Source organism: Uloborus diversus, chromosome 7 (assembly GCF_026930045.1).
Source record: "Uloborus diversus isolate 005 chromosome 7, Udiv.v.3.1, whole genome shotgun sequence".
In the NCBI taxonomy this organism is placed as follows: domain Eukaryota; kingdom Metazoa; phylum Arthropoda; class Arachnida; order Araneae; family Uloboridae; genus Uloborus; species Uloborus diversus.
The window spans coordinates 164,707,322-164,731,533 of NC_072737.1; the positions used below are offsets into that span (position 1 = coordinate 164,707,322).

At 38.2% G+C, this 24,212-nt stretch overlaps 1 protein-coding gene across 1 annotated transcript in view; it reads left to right on the forward strand.

The window, feature by feature from the left end:
• LOC129226981 (ankyrin repeat and death domain-containing protein 1A-like) overlaps positions 1 to 24,212 on the forward strand; it is a 119,453-nt gene that overhangs the window by 87,820 nt on the left and 7,421 nt on the right. The window contains exons 10-14 of the mRNA XM_054861610.1: positions 651 to 749; positions 5,106 to 5,204; positions 6,121 to 6,240; positions 11,093 to 11,279; positions 16,844 to 16,972. Of these exons, the coding sequence (XP_054717585.1) occupies positions 651 to 749; positions 5,106 to 5,204; positions 6,121 to 6,240; positions 11,093 to 11,279; positions 16,844 to 16,972 (634 nt within the window). The remainder of the gene's footprint in view (positions 1 to 650; positions 750 to 5,105; positions 5,205 to 6,120; positions 6,241 to 11,092; positions 11,280 to 16,843; positions 16,973 to 24,212) is intronic.

Below are 24,212 nucleotides of genomic sequence, written 5' to 3' on the forward strand. Positions count from 1 at the left end.
TCTCAAAAAATATATTTTAACCAGTACGCAGGTTAAATTTCATTTTTTACACTTCTGCTCATGACACCACAAGTGATAAAATGCTATGCACTGATGCCGTTAGGGCAGAGCGCAATTATTTTGACATTAGATAAAGATAAAAGTATTATAGCGCAATCAATACTGAATTTCATATTTGCTTCAAAAAAGTCTTCATTCAGAATTCTCATTGGGGTTGCTATTAATATTACTTTTTAATGGCAAACTTTTTTCTCAACAATGTGTAAACATTCAGCGCACCAAAGTACTTCACTAGTAACGTCATAAAGACCACGTCTTACTTCCAAAACAGGACACAGAAAAAGGTAAAATAAAAAAGTAACTTGTGAAAATAAAAGTTTTTCTTTCAGGTTCCATGTCTTTTTTTTTTTTTTTGCTTATTCTGTCAATTTCAGTGACTAAAAAGTGTACTTTTGACTGAAAGAAACATCCCGATTATTCATTTATGCCATTTAAATTTAAAATTTGCCCTTTAAAAAATAGTTTCACTTGAACCAAAAATTATGATGCAAATTTCTAATTTTCTGCATACCAACTATTCCTTGTGAAAAAACGTAAACTATTTTTCACTGTATTTTGAATCCTAATCCAATGATTCCTGGTCATTGCAGCACGGGAATACACCCCTCCATTTGGCTGTGCTGGGGAATCATCCCCAGATGGTTGAGCTGCTGATGAAGAAAGGAGTCACAGTCAATGCTACCAACGACGTAAGTACTACTCCCGTCCTCAATGGTCGAAGCTAGAAAACCAACCGTAGCGGTGACTTTTCTAGTTTGAAAAAGCCACATTCTATTTGATAACGAAACTGTGCAAATGAAAAATATTAGCATCTAAGGTGACAGATGTCGCTCACTCCTTTCAAAACGTCATACCTCAATAAGGATGGATACGATGGGGGAGTGGCGATCGCCCCCATCGCCCCTCCCTTGAGGGACGCTGCAGGACACTTTTCTAAAGTTGAAGTTCTAAAACACGTCTAAAACACTTACGTAGGCCATCTTTGACGACGTTAAGGAAAGGAATGGTTTTTGAATCTCTCTCCCGGAAACTTTTCGGAATTGAAGTTTCAAAAAGACAATTTCAGGCGATCTTTAGTGATTTTAGGAGGCTTTCCGCTGAGCATTTTAAAAATCGTAAGTCTTAAATACGCTGTTGTAGACATCTCAGGCGGTGTTATCAGAACTTTTCTCCTGTAAGTTTTCGAAATTGAAGTTCCAAAAAGGAGCAATTTTAGAAGACTTTCGATCAGTAAGAGGTAAGTTAAAAATCACAGGCCCCCTCTTTGAACAATTTCTGGTTCCGACCTTGTACCTCAAAAATTAGCGATTTTGAGTTAATACCTTTTTTTAAGCTACTATGAATGAGTAGCATATCTCTGCAAGACCTTCATTTATAGAGCTTAATATTTTGCCATTAGAGAGCAAAGTGTATTTTGCATTTTTAAGTATTTTTGGAATGTTTTTCTTTTTTTCAAAAATTTTGCATCTTGGGTTGTGCTTGATTCATTTGGCATGAAACATCTGTGTCGTTTAGTTAAAGAAGGTGTTTTTTATTAAGAAAACAGTATTGCAGACAAAAAAAAGAGTTTTTTATTCTTATTTTTTATACAAAAACTCACAAGTTGCATTTATGTCGGTATTGTAAGAGGCACAATGAGTAACAGTAATGACATATTTTGAGGTACTTCAAATAGTATCTTTTGAAATTTAGTACAAGAACGACATAAATAAAACGCAACTTTTGAAAACTTACACTTTTTACACTTCTTCATAAAACAGAGAAAAAAACACAATATTTTCTTGAAAAAGACCTTATGCGTAAGAAATTTTTTTATCAGTAACTTGAAATATAGTTTTACCACATATCTTACTTTTAATTTTTAATATCGCTCTCCTGAAAAATCCCGTGTTTTGAGATATGACGTTGTTGAAAGGGAACAAATAACCCAACGTTTTCCCCAAGTCTTGAGATCCTTTTTGTTTAGCGGTAAGGCACTGGGTTACTGTCACAAAACGGCTTTTACATGATATAATTCAACTGACACAATATAGTAAACTTGTTGAAACATCGTTGACAATCTTCAAGAGAACGAAATTTTTTGCCATTTGTCTAGTCAAATGTTTTAGTACTAAGTACAGGTGGATAAGATTTTACAGGAGTTTTAAGTCCAATATTTTAAGACTCAGTACAGATTATCCAGTGTTAATACTTTACAGGCCATCAATCCAATATTTGGCAGTTTATTCATTCTAATATTTTAGGATGCTGTACAGGCGATCCTTTCCATTTTTTTTTTCAGATGATCATGTCCAGTACTTTAGGGCTCACCAGGACACCATACCGATAGTCCAAAAATTAAAAAAAAAATAAATAAGTAGAATTTGATAGAGCGCAGTAATACATGTTTCTGGACAAATTATTTATTTGCCCTCGTGTCCGTGTTATTTGAGTATAAGATCCCAAAGTTTGCCAAATAGTTTTGAAAATTCACCTTTAGCGAGTTTCGGTGAGTAATAGAAGACATTTTTCATACACTTTGCATGCGGATGTCATGCAGCGTTCAGACGGTGAAATCGCGTAGTTCTCTCAATTTCTCGCCAAGTCTTTAAATTTGGCACTTTTCTTAAAATTTTGGCAGATGTTGAGACTTTATATCTGAATAACAGGGCACAAGGGCAAATAGTTTTGTGTCATAAAAGTCTAAATATGCCCTTTAGATCCTACCTGTTTGAATGTCTTCATTATTACACTTTTTGTATGGTTCTTTGGCCAATGCAGGTTCTCAGTTCAGCAGTTCTTACTATTTGCATTCAATAACCCTTCTACTCCCCCCCCCCAGTTCTCTCTGTCCCTTTTTCTGCTTTGCGCTTTATTTGGGACATACTTTATACAACAAGTTTATTTATTTATTTATTTATTTTTTTTGTCTATGTGTCATGTATTCCGCGCGTCAGAATATTCTATAGAATGCATCAGTGCTGTTTCATTCATATCTCTTGAAATCACTAAAAAATTACTGGAACGAAGAAAGTTCACAAAGGAACAAAAATAAAACGATTTCGAAACTTTTATATGTCTCTCGAGATATCCTGGTTCGGAAAAAGAAACACTTATGCATATTTCATACGTATTCAGGCATTTCTTTGAATATCTGATGCTGTTCTTTCTCGAATCCTTGATAAATGCTTAAATTTTTCATGGAGGTTTCTTTCTCTCTTTGAGATTCTATGTGGATGAAAAAACGCAAACGAGGAAACTAATCTGTATTAAAATACAAAAAAGTCATTAATTTTTAAATTTAAGAACTTTTTTTTCGCGAGTAGATTAAAAAGAGAGAGAGAGAGAGTCGGCAAGCTAAACTTGTTTCTAAATAAAATGGTTTTTAAATGAACTATCGTATTTTATGTTAAATTTCAAGCTAACAATACTAATCCAGAGTTTAATCAGAAGACATTTGTTTTTACTAACTCAAGCATTATATTCCACATAAAACATCCAGATTTATTGAAATTTTATGAAGTAAAAAATTAATGTGAATTAAACTTCTGCATCAAACTCATTTTTCTCCGTTTGTAAAGGAATATTTGTCATCAGTTCAAAAAAAAAAAAAAAAATGTTACAACTTACCTTAGCGATCCTTGAAACGGCTTTGTTGGAAAATGGTTTGTCTATCTTAAGTATTAGTTTCAGCTTTTGGCCTAATGTCTAGCTTGACAAACAATGTAATAACTGTGTACATGGGAATCACAAAATTATTAATAAGAATGCTTTCATTATGATTATTAAAATTTTCTTATTTATTTGTTTATTTATTAATTGACTTATTTATTTTTTTTTTAGCGTTGAGCTTTTTTTTTTATTTAATTTTTTATTTTACAAGAAATACACCGCCATGTTTATTTTGTTCACTTTTTGCTGTATTTAATATTCTTAATACTTCTAGGAGAAAGGATTTGTGAAACTTTTCACAAATTTGAGGTGTGCTTAATCCATTTTTACCACTTTCCAAAAATGTATGTCTGTACGTGCGTAACCTTTTTTTTTTGTAAGGGCGGGGGTATTCTAAATCAAAAAGTCAAAAACTGCTGCATTCAATCGAATGAAATGGTTATTTTTTCCAAATCTTGAAGTGCTTCCCAGAATTTTACATTTTTTACGTAAAAAACGGATATGAACTTGCGATAAATTTAAAAATGAAAAGCAAGATTGTGTGATTATTTTTGTAGAAGTTATTTGATTGAATTGAAACAGACCACGCGCCTAAAATCAACCAATCACAACGATAGTAGACTCGAGCGGTTTGAGAAATAGTGTGGCTCTGGTAAATCGAGTTATGACTTTGATGATGTTTACCTATTTCGGGGGTAATAGGGAAGAGTAAATGGCGCTGAGTTGAGTTGGTTTACTGCCGTAGTTGTTGTTGATGTGTCCATGGTGCAAGGTCAGATGGAGGCAAAAGTACGAGTTACTGCTTTGGCTTGGGCATGGTCGGAGAAAATTGGTCCAGTTGATGTTGATTATGAAGAGGGCAGTAGCCATAACTGGACAACAGAAGAGATGGTGATGGTCTAGTTGTGTAGATGGACAATTAGTGTTGGAGGAGTTTTGCAAAAGGATCCCAACTCAAATCAACGCCAATAACACGTCCTTTTCCCACCAAACTCTCCAAAAAGCGGGAAATATTATCAAAGTCATGGCTCAACTTATTAGAGCCTCGCTATTAACTTATACTTTTGGCAAAGTGAGGACAATAGGCAATCTCGATTGCTTAAAAAAAATTGTCAAGAACTAATCATATAAAAATACGAAGAAGCATAAAGTATTGTTATAGATTAGCTTAACTCTATTATAGTTTAACTCTTTCAGCAGGAAGGAAAAATTAAATATATATATATATATTTTAATGACATGAAAAACAGCTGAAATATACCTACGAATAAAATATTTAAGGTTGCTCTAGTTGTACTAAGAACATCTTTGAAAAATGTGCAGTGGATGAATCGAAAAATGACAATGTGGGCCATTAACACTAAAAAACGTTTTCTTTATTTTTTCCATTGCAGAGGCAGCAGACAGCTCTCCACCTGTCAGCGGAGCTCGGGTATTCGGAAGTTGCTGAAGTGCTCTTATCGTGCGGTGCAGACCTCTCCGTTCCAGAAAAGGTACGTGTCACAATGCTGACTCTTAACTCGCATAATTCATGGTAAAACCAAAAGTGGTTGAAACCCACACTCATCGTTGACACTGCTCTTCTAAAACACCGTAAAATAAATTCACAAGTGTTCCTTTAAAATAATGGGCAGCTATTGCGCTTCATTTGTACCAGAAACATATCTGGCAAAAGGTGAATAGTTTCAAATTTGAAAACAGTAACCTTCATGAAACTGAAGGGCTGTTCACTTATCGGCCGTCCGTCCCGTCCATCCCGAGTTTTCCCACCCGAAACAGGTTTTCTTTGCTGGTTACCATGGCAGCAAGCCCTCTTGATCGGGACCGGTTTCGATCAGAAGAACCTTGATATCTGACGGCTGTCAAAAGTAGGGCATCATTTCATTGACTTCCGCCAAGTAGCACGCTCTTCTCTCGTGTCGGTGAATTCAGACACGTAATTGATGTACTGCGACCGTATGTGACTGCTACCTTGTTTTCGTCGGCAGTCCGTCACGTCAAAAGACGGGATAGAAGGGACGGACGGCCGATAAGTGAACAGCCCTTAACCCGTAATCTTTCTGACAAACTGAGACACCTTCCCAATGAAAGCCAGTCACGATACTGCAACCAACAAACCACGATCTTTCCACGGAAACTTGGAAGCAAATAACTGAGCAGCTTCGTTTTCTGCAGTTTTTGCAAAGTTGCAGTATATAGAGATTGCATTTTCCCTTATTTGGAACTCAGTCAATCTGGACAGGCCGTAACCGGCATACGAAAAAAAGACGCTGTATCTATCTTCCCATTGAGTGCTTAAAATATTTTCCCCAGCAGTAAGAAGTGCGCATTCATGCAGCTTGTCATCCCATGCTCCCAATTTATTCAACTGACTCGCACTGAATTTAATGTCACGATTTAATTTTTCAGGGTGGTCGAAAAGCTCTCTACATTGCAGCGAGAGGGAGTTACACGGCAATCGTAGATATGCTAATAAGAGTGGAGAGAGATCAGATGAGAAAGGTAATTCTACCATTCAAAAATTTCAGTGTTTTAACATTTATGTAAATAAATGAGAAACAATGAAATTGCTGCAAAAATGATGCTAAGTTTTGACATTTTCTCAGAACAAACCTCCTGGTATTTGATAGTACTGATAAATGCATTATTTTGCATGAAATTCAGTTTCATTTTCATTCAAATTTATTTCTATAAATAAATTTAAAAATATTAATTGATGTGAAATCCACGGGACTTTATAACATCACTGACACGTTTTGCCATGGAATGTACTAGGCTGGCACATATAGTTTTAGTTTCAACATTTGAACCATACAACCATATCTCAATAACAGCCAAAATTATTCCATCGTCGTGTTTTTGACGATAGCCTGCAAATTTTCTTTCGGATTCAAATCCGGTGAATTATCGGGCCAATCCAGTACGTTAAGTTTTTTTGAGCAGAAAATTTGTTATTCCCTTTGAAATATCATCGCACGCTGTCTTTGTTGGAAAACGCAATTTCCATTCGTCCATAGTTTAGACATGGTTAAAAGCCCTTTTCGGGTCAATATGAACTCATAAGTGGTACTTGTTCATCCTTCCTTCTATGTGAACAGAAGGTTCCGTCTCCAAAACACTGTTTGGGGTTCAAACCTTGAGGCTTGATTGATTTGGTGCTGATTGAGAGGTTCTCCTTTGCTCCTTCTCACAAACTGGGGTTTAAATCCCTGAACCACAAAATCCGTTTCGTCAGAAAAGAGGGCCTTTTTAAATTCAGGGGTGATTGTGGTCCGGTATTTTACCGAATTTCCGGTATTTTCGGACATATTTCCGGTATTTTCATGTCTGAAAATACCGGAATTATGTTCTTTTTTCGTTACGCTTTTATCTCCCTACCTCCGCAATTTATTTTAAATTATATAATACTCATCAAATATACCTGCAAGAGCCTTAAGATGGAAAACTATCCCTTAAGATGGACAAATGTCAAGATAATTTGTATAACACCAGCTCAAAGGTAACTTTGTAATCCTATAAAAATTTAATTAAATGTGCACGCAATATTTTGACTCAGAACTATTTAAAACTATGGCAAAGGAGCACTTAAGTAATAGGGGCCAAAGATTATACCCCCCCCCCCGTTCTTGCTTTGAAACTTTCGGGTATTTTTTGATGAACTCACAATCACCCCTGTATCTTAGTCCATGGTTGGTATTTCCGTGGCGATTCCAACTTTTACGATATACGAGAATCTGCTTTTTGTACGGTCTACGCCCTCTCCTTCCGCGCTCTAATAGCCTGTATCGCACTATCGAAGAAGCAATATCGACACCAGCTGCCACCATAGACCTGAACAAGTCAATGCTGTATTCAGTAAATTACCGCCCATTAGCCAGGGCTAAAGCAGAAATACGTGAAATACACCGCCAGCTCAGTCATTTCCAGCCGAGGACTGCAGTTTCGTGCTTATTAGCACTCATCAGCCCGGCATAGGAAAGTGACTGAGCTGGAGATGGAAAACCTCTTAAGGAAGCCAAGAGTGCGAAACAAACTGGTAGCTAATATAGAATTAGCAGACCAGACCAGTGATCGAAGCAATGGTTCGGTTCAACTCGAAGATTGAACGCGAGGCAAGGTATATTCTGTAAATTACCACCCATTAGCCAGGGCTAAAGCAGAAATACGTGAAATACACCGCCAGCTCAGTCATTTCCAGCAGAGGACTGCAGTTTCGTGCTTATTAGCTCTCATCAGCCCGGCGTAGGAGAGTGATTGAGCTGGAGATGGAAAACCTCTTAAGGAAGCCAAGAGTGCGAAACAAACTGGTAGCTAATATAGAATTAGCAGACCAGACGAGTGATCGAAGCAATGGTTCGGTTCAACTCGAAGATTGAACGCGAGGCAAGGTATATTCTGTAAATTACCACCCATTAGCCAGGGCTAAAGCAGAAATACGTGAAATACACCGCCAGCTCAGTCATTTCCAGCAGAGGACTGCAGTTTCGTGCTTATTAGCTCTCATCAGCCCGGCGTAGGAGAGTGATTGAGCTGGAGATGGAAAACCTCTTAAGGAAGCCAAGAGCGCGAAACAAACTGGTAGCTAATATAGAATTAGCAGACCAGGCGAGTGATCGAAGCAATGGTTCGGTTCAACTCGATGATTGAACGCGAGGCAAGGTATATTCTGTAAATTACCACCCATTAGCCAGGGCTAAAGCAGAAATACGTGAAATACACCGCCAGCTCAGTCATTTCCAGCAGAGGACTGCAGTTTCGTGCTTATTAGCTCTCATCAGCCCGGCGTAGGAGAGTGATTGAGCTGGAGATGGAAAACCTCTTAAGGAAGCCAAGAGTGCGAAACAAACTGGTAGCTAATATAGAATTAGCAGACCAGACGAGTGATCGAAGCAATGGTTCGGTTCAACTCGAAGATTGAACGCGAGGCAAGGTATATTCTGTAAATTACCACCCATTAGCCAGGGCTAGAGCAGAAATACGTGAAATACACCGCCAGCTCAGTCATTTCCAGCAGAGGACTGCAGTTTCGTGCTTATTAGCTCTCATCAGCCCGGCGTAGGAGAGTGATTGAGCTGGAGATGGAAAACCTCTTAAGGAAGCCAAGAGTGCGAAACAAACTGGTAGCTAATATAGAATTAGCAGACCAGACGAGTGATCGAAGCAATGGTTCGGTTCAACTCGAAGATTGAACGCGAGGCAAGGTATATTCTGTAAATTACCACCCATGAGCCAGGGCTAAAGCAGAAATACGTGAAATACACCGCCAGCTCAGTCATTTCCAGCAGAGGACTGCAGTTTCGTGCTTATTAGCTCTCATCAGCCCGGCGTAGGAGAGTGATTGAGCTGGAGATGGAAAACCTCTTAAGGAAGCCAAGAGCGCGAAACAAACTCGTAGCTAATATAGAATTAGCAGACCAGACGAGTGATCGAAGCAATGGTTCGGTTCAACTCGAAGATTGAACGCGAGGCAAGGTATATTCAGTAAATTACCGCGGATTAGCCAGGGCTAAAGCAGAAATACGTGAAATACACCGCCAGCTCAGTCATTTCCAGCCGAGGACTGCAGTTTCGTGCTTATTAGCACTCATCAGCCAGGCGTAGGAAAGTGACTGAGCTGGAGATGGCAAACCTCTTAAGGAAGCCAAGAGTGCGAAACAAACTGGTAGCTAATATAGAATTAGCAGACCAGACGAGTGATGGAAGCAATGGTTCGGTTCAACTCGAAGATTGAACGCGAGGCAAGGTATATTCAGTAAATTACCGCCCATTAGCCTGGGCTAAAGCAGAAATACGTGAAATACACCGCCAGCTCAGTCATTTCCAGTAGAGGACTGCAGTTTCGTGCTTATTAGCACTCATCAGCCAGGCGTAGGAAAGTGACTGAGCTGGAGATGGCAAACCTCTTAAGGAAGCCAAGAGTGCGAAACAAACTGGTAGCTAATATAGAATTAGCAGACCAGACGAGTGATCGAAGCAATGGTTCGGTTCAACTCGAAGATTGAACGCGAGGCAAGGTATATTCAGTAAATTACCGCCCATTAGCCAGGGCTAAAGCAGAAATACGTGAAATACACCGCCAGCTCAGTCATTTCCAGTAGAGGACTGCAGTTTCGTGCTTATTAGCACTCATCAGCCAGGCGTAGGAAAGTGACTGAGCTGGAGATGGCAAACCTCTTAAGGAAGCCAAGAGTGCGAAACAAACTGGTAGCTAATATAGAATTAGCAGACCAGACGAGTGATCGAAGCAATGGTTCGGTTCAACTCGAAGATTGAACGCGAGGCAAGGTATATTCAGTAAATTACCGCCCATTAGCCAGGGCTAAAGCAGAAATACGTGAAATACTCCGCCAGCTCAGTCATTTCCAGCCGAGGACTGCAGTTTCATGCTTATTAGCACTCTGAGTGCTAATAAGCACAAAACTGCAGTCCTCGGCTGGAAATGACTGAGCTGGCGGTGTATTTCACGTAATAGTGCTAATAAGCACGAAACTGCAGTCCTCGGCTGGAAATGACTGAGCTGGCGGTGTATTTCACGTAAGTCAATGCTGATTAATCGTTGACTTACAACACTCTTTCAATGTAAATAACTGCCGTCGGAATGAAGTTAGAGCATTGAAACAAATTGCGTAAAACGCGGAAAATTCTACCCTTTCCAACGATAAATAATATTGATATGTGCAAGTAACTTTTCACCCCTTTAATAGGCAATAGTGTATAAATATGACAAATGATGCATAATTGTAACAAATGATATATAATTATAACAAATGGTGTATAATTATAACAAGTGATGTATAATTATAACAAATGGTGTATAATTATAACAAATGATGCATAATTATAACAAATGACGTATAATTATAACAAATGGTGTATAATTATAACAAGTGAAGTATAATTATAACAAATGGTGTATAATTATAACAAATGATGTATAATTATAACAAATGATGTATAATTATAACAAGTGATGTATAATTATAACAAAGGGTGTATAATTATAACAAATGATGTGTAATTATAACAAATGGTGTATAATTATAACAAATGATGCATAATTATAACAAATGGTGTATAATTATAACAAATGATGTGTAATTGTAACAAATGGTGAATAATTATAACAAATGACGTATAATTATAACAAATGATGTATAATTATATCAAATGGTGCATAATTGTAACAAATGGTACATAATTATAACAAATGGTGTATAATCATAACAAATGATGTATAATTATAACAAATGGTGTTTAATCATAACAAATGGTTTATGTAATGCCTTTTGTTAGAAGAAACCATCATAGTTTACACGAAAAGTTTGGCCACTCATTTGTTTCATAGCCCAGCCTCCTCGGGTGTTCGGAGACGCTGGATCAGATCCCCGAGCCGAGTCCGGAGTTCGTGCGCCACAGGGAGCAGCAGGCGGAGGCCCATCAGAAGTCCATGCGGGAGCTCCTGTGGACGCTGTCGAAGAACTACCTGGAGCCCCACGACTGGAAGCGGCTCGCCAGACACTGGGGCTTCACGGAAGAGCACATCAAAGCCATCGAGCATCAGTACACGGGTGAGCCGGCTCTCATTTCGGGCTCAGCAGCAGTTCATTGAGAAGAGATAAAATGGAGGGAGTAAAAACTTTCATTCATGAAACCAAGACCCCATGTCACGTGATAGATTTTAAATCAAAGCATCGGCCCAAATCAGGTTTCTTTCGCTTGTTCCACGCAAAGCGGGCCAACTATTCTTCTTTGTTGTTGAGTCACGGGACTTGGGGGTTTTTGGGTCAGCTTTTGCTAAGCCAATGGTTGGACACTTGCTCCCTCTATTTTAATTCCTGCTCTGAGCAGCAGTTGTGTTTAGCACGGCACACTGTGGGCCGAAAACGCCAAAAAGCGCTTATAAATGTTTTTACTTCCTTTTTACAAAAGAGGAAGTATTGTATTCGCGAAAAAGTTTTTACCCAAAAATCGGCCTTAATTTCCATTTTGCTCACCCCCAAATGATTGTTGAGTTTTTTTTTCAACCCGACCACACGTGGATAAGTGCCTAGGAACGTACAGACACCCGAAATATCCATTTTGACGATCCCCGAGTTAATTACATCGAGTTTACTCGTGACGTCCGTATGTACTTATGTATGTGCGTATGTGTGTATGTATATCGCATAACTCAAGAACGGAATGTCCTAGAAAGTTGAAATTTGGTACGTAGACTCCTAGTGGGGTCTAGTTGTGCACCTTCCTTTTTGTTTGCATTCGGATGCTCCAAAGGGGGTCTTTTGCCCCTTTTTTGGGGGGAAGTCATTGTTGATTTCGATGTAAAATCAAGTGGTGTTATAATTTAGCGGACACTTGGCGATATATCGACAGTCTTTTGGTTGCCAAGTTTTGTCGCCAACTTGGGGACAAATTTGGAGATTTTTTTTTTTCTAAATCTGGTTTCAATTTGGCCACTGTTGGTGATATTTAGAGAGTAAAGTATTGAATCATATTAAAACTACAAATAATGAGAAAATGACATTAAATTGGAGTAAAAGGAAGTCATGTGATACACACATCAGCTCGTTTTTTCCTATATTAAACCAATTGAGGACCAATAAATTCGCACAGGCCTACCTCTTAGGCAATCAGAACTGGAATTTTAGGGCCTTCGTTCACTACGAAGCTGAAGGGAGCCTTTAGAAAGTTGAAGAACCATGAGTGCGGGAATTTACAAAAAATGTTTTTAAGCAGTCTATATTTTTTTCTTATTATTAAAGGCGGGTATAGTCATAAATGATCTGTAGAAAGACCCTGAAAAGGAATTAGCTGCGTAAACCTGCGAACTTTGGACACTGAGCCCAAACAAATCGAAAAAACTCCATAATAACATGACTGTGTAAACAAACAAGCGAGGGAGGTTAAAAAACATTTTAAAGCGCTGTTTGGCGTTTTCCCCCTACTGTGCGGCAGTATAATACGTAGGTGGATTAAATAACAAATATAAACCAGAATTTTTGACTCTAACGCTGCTGTTAGTAATAAAACGGAGGTAGTGCGGTAAATTTCCGAGCATCCGCGGAATTGGGTGGCACTAGTCCCGCGAGTAATAAAAATCGCGGATAAACCGAAAAAAGGCTAAAATGAGGTACAAATAAGGTAAAATTTTTCCTGCCTCGAAAATTTGGCTGTATTGATGCAAATGCTTTCTGCAAACAGTGTTTGTATTTTTTCACAACAGAACTTAGCATCAAAACAAGAACAGTGAAAAAAGCACAAAAAAAAAAAAAAAAAATAATAATAATAATAATAATAATAATAAATAAATAAATAAATAGATATAGATATATAAAATAGTAAATCTTCATATAAATAATAACCGATGATCGAGTAACCCGGATGTTTCAACAATGAAACTCGCCCCACGGCATGATAATTTGATAATGTGTTTGGCTAATTTTTAACGTGCAGGGAAAGGCTTTATTGTGACAAGGCTGAACTCGATCCAGCAACTTAACAGTTTTACTGGTAAGACTGTGTCCTTTCAGGGGAATGAAGAAACGAAAACAATTAACGCCATCTACTGGAGTTTAGGGTTAATCCACTGATGTTAGGGTTGAAATCTCAACTATCAAAATGCAATCAAACAGGCAACTGCTTTGTTTAAATGTATAAGAGTAGAAGCAATTTTCATCCGTCATACCTTGACGGGCGACTATCTATTAAATAAATAAAACTTTAAACATTTAAGTTAAATTTATTAATTTTCGGGTGGGGGGGGGGGGGGCTGCCAGTATTTGCTTTTTGCTGCGAAAAGGTACCTTATTGTTGATTGACTCGCAGATAATCCAGAGTTTAGTGTTTGTTGGAGGGGAAATCTGCAGAAGAGTTTTTGTGCTCGTGCGCACATCGATGCCATGTGGGTTGCCATAGTACGCCGTGAGTGAGCAAGAGGTGCACACGCCTGTTGTGTAACGCCTCCTAAGCAAATTTCTCGTCAAAAAGGATTGAAAAAAGTGTGACATCATTTATATATATAAAAAGCCCCTAAGCAGAAAAATGATTAAACAGTTACAAATAGTTTGCTGAAACGTGATGAAATTTTCACTCTCGACAATAGAAGAGGCAACGTAAAGCGAAACAATTTAGAAAAACAACTATTAGTTTTTAAATAAGCAGACCAAACTCTAACGTCCCTAACTCAAGCTAAAAATCAAACAAAAATTGAATGAATTGATGTTTTGAACTCAGGGTGGTAATACACATAAAAGTAATTGACATAAAAATTTAACCTTCGAAAAAAATAAGAAGAAAAAATCGTTGTTTTCATTTGCCCTAGCATTAAAAGGGTTGATGAAAACTGCTTAATAGGGAAGTTGCAACCTACTAAATGTTCATATTTTGACTATTGGTATTGTTAATTGACCCTCAAAACTAAAAAATTCACCGTCGCCGAATTTTAAAACACCGTGATTGATTTTTAATGAATTTTTAAAAATCCACGAGCAAAAGTGCGCTTTTCTGAAACGTCACGAGTTTACGTCACAGGGCATTAATGGGCGGCCTTCCGACGAAGATCCCTTGTTTTCGCTACGGACATTTTGAGCGCCCTGATATTTTATTTTTTAGAAATTCAATAATCCTTTTGAACTCACTATGGAGGCCGGATTCGTTTAAGCACAATCTAAATAATCTTTCTCAAGTAACATCAATGATGATATTCGAATATTTCTGAGAGGATGAGAGGTTTAATATTCCAGACACGCGAGGAGTTAAATGCGAGGAGGTAAACCTTACGTTTCGTCTTCGAAGCCAACTGCACGTCCTTCGGCTTCTCCCACGGAGGAAGAGCGCACGACGTCACTTCCTGTGTCATTTGACGTCACAACGCTTGACCTTTAAAAATTAATTTAAAAAAAAAAAACTACTTATCGTATCGCAAAAATTTTTTCACCTATAATGTTCATACATGTTACTCTATCATATAAAAATAAAATTGAAAAATCGAAAACTTCCCTATCGCAAAGCAAAACTAGTTGGTAAAGCAAAACTCATAACGAGCTTTTTTTTTTTAGCATACTACCACATGACAAGTAAAACAACCATGCTTTTGCATTTGCAAATCTGTTGTAGAGAAAAATATAATGAAAGATCAATAAACTAAAAGCAACTTTTTTCACAGCGTAATGTACAAACAATGGTGATGCTTAGTTGCCTACACAATAGTTAAGAAACACGCCAACCTATAGAATTTTCTCTATATGTTACGCGATCTTCACTCACCAACAGTGTAGTGTGAAAAACTGCCACCAGTTTGGTAGTAGAGTTTTTTCAGCAATCACGATTGCTTATTGTTCTCACTTGACGGTTTTGAATTCCTATGATTTTATTCCCCCCCCCCGCCTCCCTCTGCACCACCACCGTCGGCCGGTAGCCTCACGATGCTGCTCCTATAGCGAAAACCGTCTCCAGGTTGCGTCCATATCCTACTCACACACGCATACATACACACTCACACAAACATATACACACACGCATACATACAGACACCTACACACACGCACCTACACATACACACACTTACCCAAACACTCAAGCCTGCACGCAGACACAAGCACACATGTCTACACACATACACATACCCTCTCCCTACACACAAACACACATACACACAACTACCCACAAATACACATGCCTACTCACGCATACACATACCCCCCCCCCCACACACAAACACACACGCCTACATACACACACACACTCGTGATTGCGAAAAAACATAATTTGAATTCAAGATGTCAAATTTCAAATTAATTTTTTTTTTGAGCAATCACGATTGTTTATTGTTCTCACTTGACCGTCCTTGGCGTTTGATCCCTTTTTCAGCATGTACCAGGGGCCTCTACAGCACCACTGGAAACTGGTGCTGAGCACGGCCCGCGTCATCCGCTTCTGCTGGTCGGTGGCGTCCATGTCCTACACACACGCATGCTCATACACATGCACTCTCACATACATACAAACTCACACACACGCCTACTTGCATACACACAGGTCTCTGCGCAACACACACAAGCCTACACATGCACGCTTGCGCGCCTACACACACACCACTATACACACGTAACTGCCCAGGAGGAGGGGTAGGCGTGGGCGACAGGAGCCGTTTCTAGAAACAACAACCCTAATGATAGTAGGGTCCTGTCCAGCTCGTGATTGCAACAACATAATTTGAATTCAAAATGTCAGAATTCAAATTAATCGATTTATTTATTTTATTTATTTTTTTTAAGCAATTACGATTGCTTATTGTTCTCACTTGACCATCCTTGATGTTGTGGTTCCTTTTTCAGCTTGGACCAGGGGCCGCTGCTGCACACCGCGGCTCCTCTGGTCCTGAGCACTGTCCCCTAGAAGCCACTTCTACTGAACGGTGGCGTCCATGTCCTACACTCGCATGCTCTACACATTCACACTCACAGGCCTTTACACACATAACACACACCCCTACGTGCACACACGTAAGCCTACACACACACTCAACTTTACACACATAACCAACCAGGAGGAGGGATATGCTTGGGGGAGGGGAGCCGTTTCTAGAAACAATAACTCCAATGAGTAGGGTCTTGTCGCAACTTGTGATTGTGAAAAACATAATTTGAATTCAAAGTTTCAGAATTCAAATTAGAGTTGATTGGGGGAAGTGGGGGTCACAGGTCTTTATTTTTTCATTTACCTCATGTTTTCTTTCCCACCCAACTGACTTAACATGAAATTGAAAAACTTAAAATTACTGAGAAAAAATTCTTCTATAAGGAATCCGAAAAAAAAAATATTAAGTAAGTAGTGTCCCAACCATGGATTGTACGGAATTGGAAAATGTTCAATTAAGAGGCGAGTCTATCTGAATGAGGGAGGGAGAGAGTAAAAATTTGATGCGCGTGTTCCGCTCATTTGAATGAGATTCTGCTTGATTTTGAGGCTAACATCATCTGCAAACGCTGACATCCCTGAAAACTAATAGATACGTCCATTCCTGCGAGTAAACCGGATGTTTGCCTTTCCATACAATCCGTGGTCATAGAGTATAACTGAAAATTCATTTTCCACTGTACCTAATACAATCCTTCCTTTTCATTTTTAATTACAGGCAAGTCAAGTTACAAAGAACACGGTTACAGGATGCTGCTAATATGGTTGCACGGGGTTCCTTCCAGTAAGCACCCACTCAAAGAGCTTTATGAAGCCCTCACTGCCATAAACAAAAGGGAGGTGGCAGGTAAGGATATTCCTACCAAACGTATTTCATTGTTAAGTTATGGCCGTGGTAGCCCGATCGGTAGAGTGTCGGATTCGGGGCCGGAGGGTCCGAAGTTCGAACCTCGATGGTCGAAGATCCACCGTCGTCATTAAAGGGAACTGGACGACGTTAAATATGCTCGTGGTCTCAATGTCCTCCAAGTGAAACGATACCTCTGGGGGTGCTAGCACCAGGTAGCTATTAGCTCCTGGTCTAGTTCTAAATTCTCATTAACTGTTCGATCCGGTGATGGTGCTGCCATCTATCGGTATAAAAAATAATGGAGGCAAGGCACTTAGTATGCAGTCCACGACATAAAATACAGTTGTAGTCAGTTGTGACTCGGAATCGAAATCGAAATCGGAATTGTTAAGTTACATGACGGTGTAAATTGTTCTGTTTTCTCCATTTACCTTGCAGCCCCCATATTTGTTAAGCAATTATTTATACGTAGCTACTTTGGATGGCCAGTGGTTGCTAAAGTTTATCAGTAAACTGTTTTCAATCAGTGATTACTACTGCAATGATTTTAAAAGTTAAAACCTATGCATTTTGATCTAAAAGTTCACAGGAAATATTAAATATAATACTTAGCTACTTTGGATGGCCAGTGGTTGCTAAAGTTTATCAGTAAACTGTTTTCAATCAGTGATTACTACTGCAATGATTTTAAAAGTTAAAACCTATGCATTTTGATCTAAAAGTTCACAGGAAATATTAAATATAATACTTAGCTACTTTGGATGGCCAGTGGTTGCTAAAGTTTATCAGTAAACTGTTTTCAATCAGTGATTACTACTGCAATGATTTTAAAAGTTAAAACCTATGCATTTTGATCTAAAAGTTCACAGGAAATATTAAATATAATACTTAGCTACTTTGGATGGCCAGTGGTTGCTAAAGTTTATCAGTAAACTGTTTTCAATCAGTGATTACTACTGCAATGATTTTAAAAGTTAAAACCTATGCATTTTGATCTAAAAGTTCACAGGAAATATTAAATATAATACTTAGCTACTTTGGATGGCCAGTGGTTGCTAAAGTTTATCAGTAAACTGTTTTCAATCAGTGATTACTACTGCAATGATTTTAAAAGTTAAAACCTATGCATTTTGATCTAAAAGTTCACAGGAAATATTAAATATAATACTTAGCTACTTTGGATGGCCAGTGGTTGCTAAAGTTTATCAGTAAACTGTTTTCAATCAGTGATTACTACTGCAATGATTTTAAAAGTTAAAACCTATGCATTTTGATCTAAAAGTTCACAGGAAATATTAAATATAATACTTAGCTACTTTGGATGGCCAGTGGTTGCTAAAGTTTATCAGTAAACTGTTTTCAATCAGTGATTACTACTGCAATGATTTTAAAAGTTAAAACCTATGCATTTTGATCTAAAAGTTCACAGGAAATATTAAATATAATACTTAGCTACTTTGGATGGCCAGTGGTTGCTAAAGTTTATCAGTAAACTGTTTTCAATCAGTGATTACTACTGCAATGATTTTAAAAGTTAAAACCTATGCATTTTGATCTAAAAGTTCACAGGAAATATTAAATATAATACTTAGCTACTTTGGATGGCCAGTGGTTGCTAAAGTTTATCAGTAAACTGTTTTCAATCAGTGATTACTACTGCAATGATTTTAAAAGTTAAAACCTATGCATTTTGATCTAAAAGTTCACAGGAAATATTAAATATAATACTTAGCTACTTTGGATGGCCAGTGGTTGCTAAAGTTTATCAGTAAACTGTTTTCAATCAGTGATTACTACTGCAATGATTTTAAAAGTTAAAACCTATGCATTTTGATCTAAAAGTTCACAGGAAATATTAAATATAATACTTAGCTACTTTGGATGGCCAGTGGTTGCTAAAGTTTATCAGTAAACTGTTTTCAATCAGTGATTACTACTGCAATGATTTTAAAAGTTAAAACCTATGCATTTTGATCTAAAAGTTCACAGGAAATATTAAATATAATACTTAGCTACTTTGGATGGCCAGTGGTTGCTAAAGTTTATCAGTAAACTGTTTTCAATCAGTGATTACTACTGCAATGATTTTAAAAGTTAAAACCTATGCATTTTGATCTAAAAGTTCACAGGAAATATTAAATATAATACTTAGCTACTTTGGATGGCCAGTGGTTGCTAAAGTTTATCAGTAAACTGTTTTCAATCAGTGATTACTACTGCAATGATTTTAAAAGTTAAAACCTATGCATTTTGATCTAAAAGTTCACAGGAAATATTAAATATAATACTTAGCTACTTTGGATGGCCAGTGGTTGCTAAAGTTTATCAGTAAACTGTTTTCAATCAGTGATTACTACTGCAATGATTTTAAAAGTTAAAACCTATGCATTTTGATCTAAAAGTTCACAGGAAATATTAAATATAATACTTAGCTACTTTGGATGGCCAGTGGTTGCTAAAGTTTATCAGTAAACTGTTTTCAATCAGTGATTACTACTGCAATGATTTTAAAAGTTAAAACCTATGCATTTTGATCTAAAAGTTCACAGGAAATATTAAATATAATACTTAGCTACTTTGGATGGCCAGTGGTTGCTAAAGTTTATCAGTAAACTGTTTTCAATCAGTGATTACTACTGCAATGATTTTAAAAGTTAAAACCTATGCATTTTGATCTAAAAGTTCACAGGAAATATTAAATATAATACTTAGCTACTTTGGATGGCCAGTGGTTGGTAAAGTTTATCAGTAAACTGTTTTCAATCAGTGATTACTACTGCAATGATTTTAAAAGTTAAAACCTATGCATTTTGATCTAAAAGTTCACAGGAAATATTAAATATAATACTTAGCTACTTTGGATGGCCAGTGGTTGCTAAAGTTTATCAGTAAACTGTTTTCAATCAGTGATTACTACTGCAATGATTTTAAAAGTTAAAACCTATGCATTTTGATCTAAAAGTTCACAGGAAATATTAAATATAATACTTAGCTACTTTGGATGGCCAGTGGTTGCTAAAGTTTATCAGTAAACTGTTTTCAATCAGTGATTACTACTGCAATGATTTTAAAAGTTAAAACCTATGCATTTTGATCTAAAAGTTCACAGGAAATATTAAATATAATACTTAGCTACTTTTGATGGCCAGTGGTTGCTAAAGTTTATCAGTAAACTGTTTTCAATCAGTGATTACTACTGCAATGATTTTAAAAGTTAAAACCTATGCATTTTGATCTAAAAGTTCACAGGAAATATTAAATATAATACTTAGCTACTTTGGATGGCCAGTGGTTGGTAAAGTTTATCAGTAAACTGTTTTCAATCAGTGATTACTACTGCAATGATTTTAAAAGTTAAAACCTATGCATTTTGATCTAAAAGTTCACAGGATATATTAAATATAATACTTAGCTACTTTGGATGGCCAGTGGTTGCTAAAGTTTATCAGTAAACTATTTTCAATCAGTGATTACTACTGTAATGATTTTAAAAGTTAAAATCTATGCATTTTGATCTAAAAGTTCACAGGAAATATTAAATATAATACTTAGCTACTTTGGATGGCCAGTGATTGCTAAAGCTTATCAGTAAACTGTTTTCAATCAGTGATTACTACTGCAATGATTTTAAAAGTTAAAAACCTATGCATTTTGATCTAAAAGTTGACAGGAAATATTAAATATAATACTTAGCTACTTTGGATGGCCAGTGATTGCTAAAGCTTATCAGTAAACTGTTTTCAATCAGTGATTACTACTGTAATGATTTTAAAAGTTAAAATCTATGCATTTTGATCTAAAAGTTCACAGGAAATATTAAATATAATACTTAGCTACTTTGGATGGCCAGTGATTGCTAAAGCTTATCAGTAAACTGTTTTCAATCAGTGATTACTACTGCAATGATTTTAAAAGTTAAAAACCTATGCATTTTGATCTAAAAGTTCACAGGAAATATTAAATATTGTTACAAATTCTGTAAATAGTAATTATTGTAGGAACGTAACCTGTAAATAGTTTCCCGTAATGAATATACATCCCCTTTTTCATTCGGCTAAAGTATACGACCCCTATTTTCTTTCTTTTCATTGATAACGGTCTACTACTTTACAGAAGCGTGTGGAATATTTGAGAAATTTCTTTTCGGTGTATTTAAGCCGTTAGCGATGGATAAACAGTTGAGTTTCGATTGATATTTCGAACTGATAGCATTTTGCTCTGTTTATAGCGAGGCATTTCGCTGTGTTGTTTTCGTATTTGGAAGTAAATACGTGTGTAAACATTGAGTTTACGGTGTTGTGTGATAATTGCTTAATTGCTGATGAATAATTTAGCAGCTGTTGAAGATCTTTCCTGTACATAGTGTAAATAAATTTCCTGTGTTTTTATCAAGAACTGTGTTTTCATTTCAAGAAAGTGGAAGTCGCACCGAATCTGTTACAATTTGGCGCCCAACGTGGGGCTACTTCAGGACTTTCTTGCAGTAAGTGTGACTTTGGACATTTTTTTTAAAGACTTTTTAAATTTGGACTTTATTTTTATGGTGATTACCCGCGCAATGGATGAACAATTAAAACAACTTCTTGACGCAATCACCTCTGTAAAAAATGATATAGCGACTAACCAAGAACAGTTAAATAGTGGTTTAACTGCTAAAATTACTACAAGTCAAAATGAAATAAAAAGTGACCTAACGTCGATGAAAACCATGATGGAGAATCAACTAACCGCCATGGGAGATAAAGTTGATGCTCTGGAAGAAAAATTTGATACTGTGGAAGAGCGTATCGCCAATGTGGAAAATAAGTTGGAAGAAGAAGACAAGAAATTTACTTCATTTAAAGAAGAAATAATTAAAGACATGGAAAGGAGATTGGCGACCGCGAAAAACAGCTCTGTACAGTTTTGCGCTCCCACATCTGTTGCTCGACCGTCCATTAAACTGGCCACATTTGATGGGAAAAGTTCGTGGCAGGTGTACAAGACCCAATTCATGATAGTGGCACGGAAGCGAACGGATGGGACTCTGCTACCAAGGCCTGCCATCTTGCAGCATCCCTGAGAGGTGACGCAGCGGACATTCTCCAGACCCTTCCGGACAGCCAGCGGCTGGATTTCGCCGCCCTCACAGCTGCGTTGGAGCTTCGCTTCGGTGAGAAGTGCCAGAAAGATTTCAGCCGACTCCAGTTGAAGTCCCGTTTCCAGAAAACTGGGGAAACCCTGCAAGAGCTTGCGGCGGACATCGAGAGACTGTCTCATCTTGCTTTTTACGACTGCCCTGCGGATGTTCGAGACAACCTGGCACTCAACTACTACATCGACGGGGTTCGAGATCCGGAAATCCAGAAAGCTCTACGGATGGCGGATGTCAAAGACCTGAATTCTGCCGCTGTGTATGCGATGAGATACGAGGCCGCCCAAGAAGCAACCCGTGTGGATCGCCATCTAATCCGGACTCAGGAAGCTGATGAGTCTGATTCCAGGTCGTCCCACCTCGCTGAACTTGAGAGACAACTCGGTGACTTGACAAGACATTTGAGCAGCATAACAGCCCAAAAGAAACAAGAGAAGAAGTGCTGGAAATGCGGTAGTGAAGGACACCTGCGAAGAGGTTGTCCGGCTCGCCAAGCTACGCGAGGGAAGGAAATCGCCACCACTAAAGCTCTGCAGATTTCCTCTTCTAGTAGTGGCAGTGATGGACTTTTCATTTACGCACATGTAAATGGGAACCCCTGCAGACTGATTGTTGACACTGGAGCCAATGTGACAATCATTAGGACAGATGTGGCTCGTGAATTTGGATTGAAACTGCTGTGGACATCGCCACGCGTAAGTCTCCAGACTGTGACAGGTGACAAAATTGAGATTGACGGTAAAGTGGACTTGGAAATAGTGTTTGGGAATGCCACCTACCATCATACGGCATTCGTCGCTAATATCACGGACCCCTTCATTCTCGGATTGGACTTTTTGAAGAAATATGACTTCACTCTCGACTTCAAGACTAATGAGCTGCACTCGATGAGAGAAGACATAGCCGTTTTCCCTGCAGAAAGTGATGTAAAATCCGCTCATCAAATAATAGCTCAAACAGATTTATCGATTCCCTCAAGGTCAGAATCATTAATACCTGGCTCCCTTGAAGAAAGCAATAGTTTTCGATTTGGACTCATTGAATACCCTAACCTAAGCAATAGCCTAAAAGGAGTACTGGTAGCATCTACGCTTGTGGACCTTTCTAAGGATGTAGTTCCTGTGAGAGTCGCCAACGTGAGTGAAAGGCCAAGGAATATCCGAAAAGGTGAAGTGTTGGTAACTTGTACTCCAGTAAACTGCATCATTAGAAGAATCAATTCCCCTGAGACTGTGTCTTCTGAGTCCTTGACGTCGAAGTTAATTGGGAGTGCACCCTTATCGAAGGATCAAAGAACTGCTGCGGAACAATTGGTGGACGACTTCAAGCATCTGTTTTCATCTACATCGGAGGATGTTGGCCGTACGAATTTAACGCAGCATAGGATTTACACTGGAGAACACCTCCCTATTAAACAGCATCCAAGACGACTACCGTTCGCCAAGAAGGAAGAGGTTGAGACCCTCCTGAAAGAGATGAAGGAGAATGATGTAATCGAACCTTCATCCAGTCCCTGGGCTTCTCCCATCGTCTTAGTCCGAAAGAAAGATGGCTCCACCAGATTTTGTGTGGATTACCGACGGCTGAATGAAATCACCAAGAAAGACAGTTACCCTCTTCCACGGATAGACGACACCTTGGACACTCTTTCCGGACACAAGTGGTTTTCGACCCTGGACTTGACGAGCGGCTACTGGCAGGTTGAGATACACCCTGATGACCGAGAGAAGACAGCGTTTACAACTGGACAAGGCTTATGGCAGTTCAAAGTGATGCCATTCGGCCTCTGCAATGCACCAGCTACGTTCGAGCGTCTTATGGAGACAGTGTTAAGAGGACTCTCTTACGAATCCTGTCTGGTCTACTTAGACGATATTATCATCGTGGGACGCAGCTTCGAAGAACATCTGGCAAATCTTAGGAAGGTGCTGCAAAAGCTTAAGGAAGCCAATCTGAAGTTAAGTCCGTCCAAATGTAATTTCTTCCGCCGGGAAGTGAACTATCTTGGTCACATCATCTCTTCTGAGGGTGTGCAAACCGATCCAGAGAAGGTATCTGCGGTCAGGAGTTGGAGTCGTCCCGAAAACATCCATCAGTTGCGAA